The sequence below is a fragment of the Pterocles gutturalis genome, unplaced genomic scaffold (assembly GCF_000699245.1).
Source record: "Pterocles gutturalis isolate BGI_N339 unplaced genomic scaffold, ASM69924v1 scaffold21053, whole genome shotgun sequence".
NCBI lineage: Eukaryota > Metazoa > Chordata > Aves > Pterocliformes > Pteroclidae > Pterocles > Pterocles gutturalis.
In genome coordinates, this window is record NW_010126103.1 from 353 (window position 1) to 5600 (window position 5248).

General features: G+C 57.3%; 1 protein-coding gene across 1 annotated transcript; it reads right to left on the minus strand.

Annotated features, from left to right (window-relative positions):
* Positions 1–2: 2 nt before the first annotated feature.
* LOC104465703 (wiskott-Aldrich syndrome protein family member 3-like) lies at positions 3–2815 on the minus strand (the record flags this gene model as incomplete). The annotated part of the gene is made up of 5 exons (XM_010078860.1): positions 2683–2815; positions 1133–1267; positions 838–991; positions 383–500; positions 3–178 (listed from the first exon to the last, which is right to left on the minus strand). Coding segments are annotated over exons 1-5 (716 nt in total), but the record flags the coding sequence as incomplete, so codon positions are not given.
* Positions 2816–5248: the final 2433 nt, after the last annotated feature.

The window sequence follows — 5248 nt, forward strand, 5'->3', positions numbered from 1 at the left end:
GCCTATTATCTGGGGACAGTGATCCTTCCGATGACGCCACGTGATAGGGGGATGGTGAGAACCTGTTATCGGGTCGGAACTCTTTATCATACGCCATCATGTTCCACTCCAGGCGCCGGTTGCGGGCTTTCCTCACTTTCTTCACCTCCCGGGTGGAATCCTCCACCAGTCGCTGCTCCTGGGGGCACACAAAAGCCATGGCTTCATCTCCAGCCCGGCCCCTCTGGACCGTGAGTGGTACCCAGGGAGCATCGCCCAGCCCCACGAGATACGCCCACCACCACAGGGAGCACATGGGATGCACCAGGAAGGTGACCATCCCCCAGGTCCCTGGCAGCCCCAGCTCCAGCCCCCCACCTGATGTCCCCCACCTGCCCGTTACCTTCTGCCTGCGCTTCTCCTTTCTCTTATCTTCTGTCGCCTGCAACATCTTCTCCTTCCATAAGTTGAAGAAGTAGGAGGGGTCGGTGTAGAATTTGAGGCCGTCCTTTTTGTCATCCCTGGGGGGGGGGTTGGAGAGGGAGGAGAGGCGGTTATTTGCCACAGGAGAAGACCCCCGTTCCCCTGTACAGGGAGGGTTTGGTACAATCTCAGCCATAAATTGTTGTCCCACCATGAACACGTCCAACACAGCGGCTGTGACCTGCAGCACCACTGCGTGGGGTCCCTTGTCCCAAGTTCCCTATGCAATGGGGACGGTGGCACAGCAACCGAAGAAAACAGCCTCTCCAGCCCTCCCCAAGCAGCAAACAGGGTGCGCTCCCCAATGCCTCTCCTGGAAAGGGCCCTCCAGGATCCCCTCAGTCCCCTCAAGGTGCGATGTGGCAGCCACCCTACCTGTAGGGCGTGAGGATGTTGAGTGGAGGGGGCTTGTCGCAGCGCTGGTACATCTCCATCACCGGGTTGGGGATGGAATTGCGAGACACGACCTGCTGGTTCTGCACCGTCGAGCTCTTGAAGGCTTTCCGCATGTTGATGTCCTGCAGCGAAACTGGGGAACACAGGAAGGAGAGAAGATGCAGGGGCAGCCTCAGCCCCCCCAAACTGGGCACAGTGCGTGGTCCAGCCCCCAGCAGGCATCTCCCACCCGCTCACGCCTGGCCATCACCCTGAAATAGCCCCAACCCCTCACCTTCCTCCACGGTGGAGTCCAGCTGCGTCACCTTGATGACCAGCAGGTCCACCCTCTCCTGTAGCGAGTTCATCCGCATGTAGAAACTGTTGGCTTCATTGAACAGCTCGCCAAAGATGTCCTCCGCGTGCCTGCCTGGCGAAAGACGGCAACGCACACCCGTCACCGGCAACGGCGGCAGGCAGGCAGCCCTCTCCCAGCCCATCGCCCGGACGTGGGGCTCTCTCCCCAGCCTTGGTTTTTTTAGGAGCTGAACCTCATCCTCTCCCAGCCCTGGCAAAGTGCCACACGGAGGGAGGGAAGCACAAACCACCCGCTTCTCTCCTCTGTGCATGAGCATCCTTTTCAGCGAGAGCGGTACCCACGGGAGGCACTGAACCAGGACAGGCATCGCCCCAAAAAAGCCTTTGGATCTACCAATGCAGCCAAAAAATCACCATCACGCAACATGACCTGTGGAAACCCAGCCCTGAAGGTGGAAAACTGAGAGCAGGGCAGTGGGGAGAGCATCACAGCCATGATTTGCTTCACTTTATCACTATTTTTCTGCAGGAATTCTGCAGAAATCACTTCGACAGCTCTTTATTAGGGCTGCTGCTATCCCAGGTCTGAGCAGGGTGCTGGGCAGAGCATTGCTGACACCTGCAGGCTACAGCACCCATCCCATCCCATCCCAGCACCCATCCCATCCCTTCCCATCCCAGCACCCATCCTGTCCCAGCACCCATCCCATCCCAGCACCCCACCTCCTCGAGGTTTCCTCCCAAACCACGTCTCAACCAGTTCTCACAATCAAGGCACCTTCGACACCTGCTCAGCCTGGCACCCAGCTGGGTTATTTGCATTTGATTTCCTTTTCCCCTGGACGAGGCGGCCACGTCCGGAGCACCCATGGGTGCTGCTCACACTGGCCGCTGCACTTCCAGCAGCTCCCTAAATACAGGGTTTATTTTTCTCGGAGTATTTTAGAGAGAAATCTGGTTCTGGAGGGGGAAAAAAAGACAGGGAGCCCTGATGGCTCATGCTTCTCTCTCAAGTCACTATTCAGCAGTGAAGTCGGTTGCCCCCTTAAGCCTTCGCACAGGCACGTGCAATGGTCTAATCCTGCTTTTCGATGCTGAAATCAGTCCCAGGGCAGGGAGAGAGCTGAGGGTCGAGACCTTTTCTATAGACCTCTCTTTCACATAAAGCTCTAAGATGAAAAAGAACAGGTTGGGGTTTTTTTAATCTTTGCCTGACCTTCCTGTTCCTGGCCAAGTTGAGCATCACGGGGCTCTCAAAGGCTTTCTGTCCCCCACCGCACAGACTGGCTATGGGAGGAAAATGGGTCTTAAAAATGTCCCCAAGCCCCTACCTTGGGCTTGGCCCTGAGCATCCTCCTTTTTTTATTATCAGCTGGATAATTCCCACTGAATTAGGGGTGGCTGCAGCCCGCGTGGCTCTCATGTACCCCCTGTTTCTCTGTGATTGGAACTGAAACAAGCAACCACAGCATCCCACCAGCATCCCACCAGCCCGTCCCACGCCAGGGTGGCTGTGCCGTGACTTACTGAGGCTGCCCAGCTGCTTGATGATGGCAGCCAGCGTGCTGTTGGTGACACACTCCAGCTCACTCGTCACCCCCTCGGGAAGAGCCCCCCGGCATAGATGCCGGGGCTCAATATTCCTCTTCACCAGCGGCATGCTGCCGGCGAGCCCTCACACCTCTCCTGGACAAAGCAGAAAGAAAATAAAGAAAAATGCACAGCTTTGACCATTTGCCTGGTTTTTCTCCCCATTCCCTCCGCTCTCTGCCCAGGATCCCCATCCTTCCCGCCCTGGGATCCGGAGGATGCAGCCCACACAGCGGCAGCAGGACTTTTCCACGCAGGGGATGCTCTGTAGGTACAAACCTCCGGATGCTGGTGAGTACCTGGGCACGACACCAGGACACAGGTGAGGACCATGCCAGTGCCCTGTCCCCATCCTTGTGCTCCGCTGACAAGCCCCCATGCCCGGGGACCCTTTCCCATTCCTTTCCCATTCCTTTCCCACTCCCTTCCCACTCACCTTCCCAGAGCTGCGCCCAACCCAGAAGCAAACCCCAATGTGCCACAGCCCTTTAGCCGGCCCCGAAAATCCTCACCCAACCCAAACAGCGGCCAGAAGTGAGCAAGCGCTTGTAATGCCATTATTTCCAGCTGGGTGCAAAGCTCTCCGGGGTTTGTTTTTTTTTTGTGCACGCACTACAGCGAGGCAAGCTGCCGTGGCCAGCTTGTCCCTGCTCTCCGCATCATCCCTGTGTGGCCCCCGCAGCATCCCTGTGTGGTCCCCACTCCATCACCGTCCCCACCTGAACCGGGGATGGTTCATTTTCTATGAGGATCAAGGAGACGTAGGGAGATGCCTGCACCCAGCAGCAGCATCTCCAGCAAGAGCACCTGTGGGAGCTGGGGAGGAAGGATGACGGATGAGCACCGTGGGGTGGGGTAAGTTGGGGGGGTGCTGGGGCAGGTTACCTCCCTGGTGTGAAGGGTGAGTGGTGTAAAACAGGCTGAGAAAGGAGGGGAAAAAATAAAAAAAAAAAAAGGAGCATTTATTAACCACAGTGGAGTCTCCTGGGACCCCAAAGCAGGCGGTGACCCCGTAGGCTTGCACAAGGGGGTCTTATGTGACATGAGTGTGTTGGGCCTCAGCTCCACTCATGATGCAAAAGCAAACTGATGGTTTTAGCATTGAAAACACCACAAATTGGATCCTGGGCTCATAAGAACAGGAGACCGTGAACAGCCTTCCCAGGTCCCAAAGGCAGCGAGCTGGATCCCCCCCATTTCACACCCTGGGCCCCCTCCTCCGCCCCGTCTTTCACAAAACCCTGCTCTGGCAGCCAGGGAAAACCAGCTCTGAGCAGAGCTGTTAATAGCTGGGAGCAGAGCAACCAGGCACCGACAACGGAGCCAGCAATTCTGACCATGATTGGAGCCAGAAATCTGTGCAGTTCACATTTTTTGGCCCCGGCAGCGTTGGACAGAACAGTTTCCCATTGACAGCACCCAGCCAGTGCTCCCGTCCCCCTCCCAGCTCCTCCGGAGTTTTCAAATGCAAATGCAAACTCCCTCCACGGAAGAGCCCCAAAATTGTTTCTAAATCATTTCTGTCGAGCTTCCCAAAAGGGCTGATTGTGCTCCCAGCTCTGCCCCGGGGCAATCAGGGCGCAGGGGGAAGGACCCCAGCCCTGGACCCTGCTTAGGGTCGCTGGCTGCTTGGGGCTCAGAGCAAACCCTGTGTCCTCCAGCGTGTCCCAAAGCCACCGCACATGGACGGTGGGGCTGCTACCGTCCCCAGCTCCCAAAACAACCAAGAGCTGGTTATTTTGGGGCTGAGAAAACTGTGATGGAGTTTGCAGAGGAGGCTCTGGGCACCTGCTGATGGAGCACGTCCAAACCCCCCTTCCTGGGCACCCCCTTGGACCCTCCCCAGGCTGTGTAAAGAGACGAGCAATGCTGGCAGCTTCACCCCAAGCTTGCACTGAGCTGGTTTTATGTGTGCCCCCCCCCAAAATCCGCACTGGGAGGCTGAGCTGGCTCAGCGGCGGCTGCAGGGACGGAAGGACGCGGGGCTGAGCGGTTAACGAGCTGCTTGGGCCTGGCAATTAGGACCAGGGAACAAAGAACCATTCTCAGCACCCGCCTGGGACACGGCCACCGGCACCCGGGGCTTTTTGTCCCTGCGCAGGGGGCCTGGGAGCAATCGGGGCCACCCGCACCTCATACCCCGCAGGGACCCCACAGGGGAATGAAGAAAAAAAGGATTTGAGGTCTGAAAAGACAGGGAGAAGGTGGGTATGTGGTCTGATAACAGTGTTTGAGACCATGCCATAGGAGAGCATCACTGGAGAGGAAAGATGCCTTTAAATCTCCCCCCGCCTCCAAATGCCCTGACAAGACTCAGAGCTTGCTGCAGAAGAAACCAAGGAGGAGACAGGCACACACACATTTTTAGGTTGGGGTAGGCAGGACAGGCAGCTTTGGCCCAGCAATGGGATAAGCTGCTTTTTAACCTCCCCCGTTAATGGCACACAGGGACCAGAAACCCCTGCCACCCCCTCCCGCAACAAGCACCAGCATCCCTCGTGCT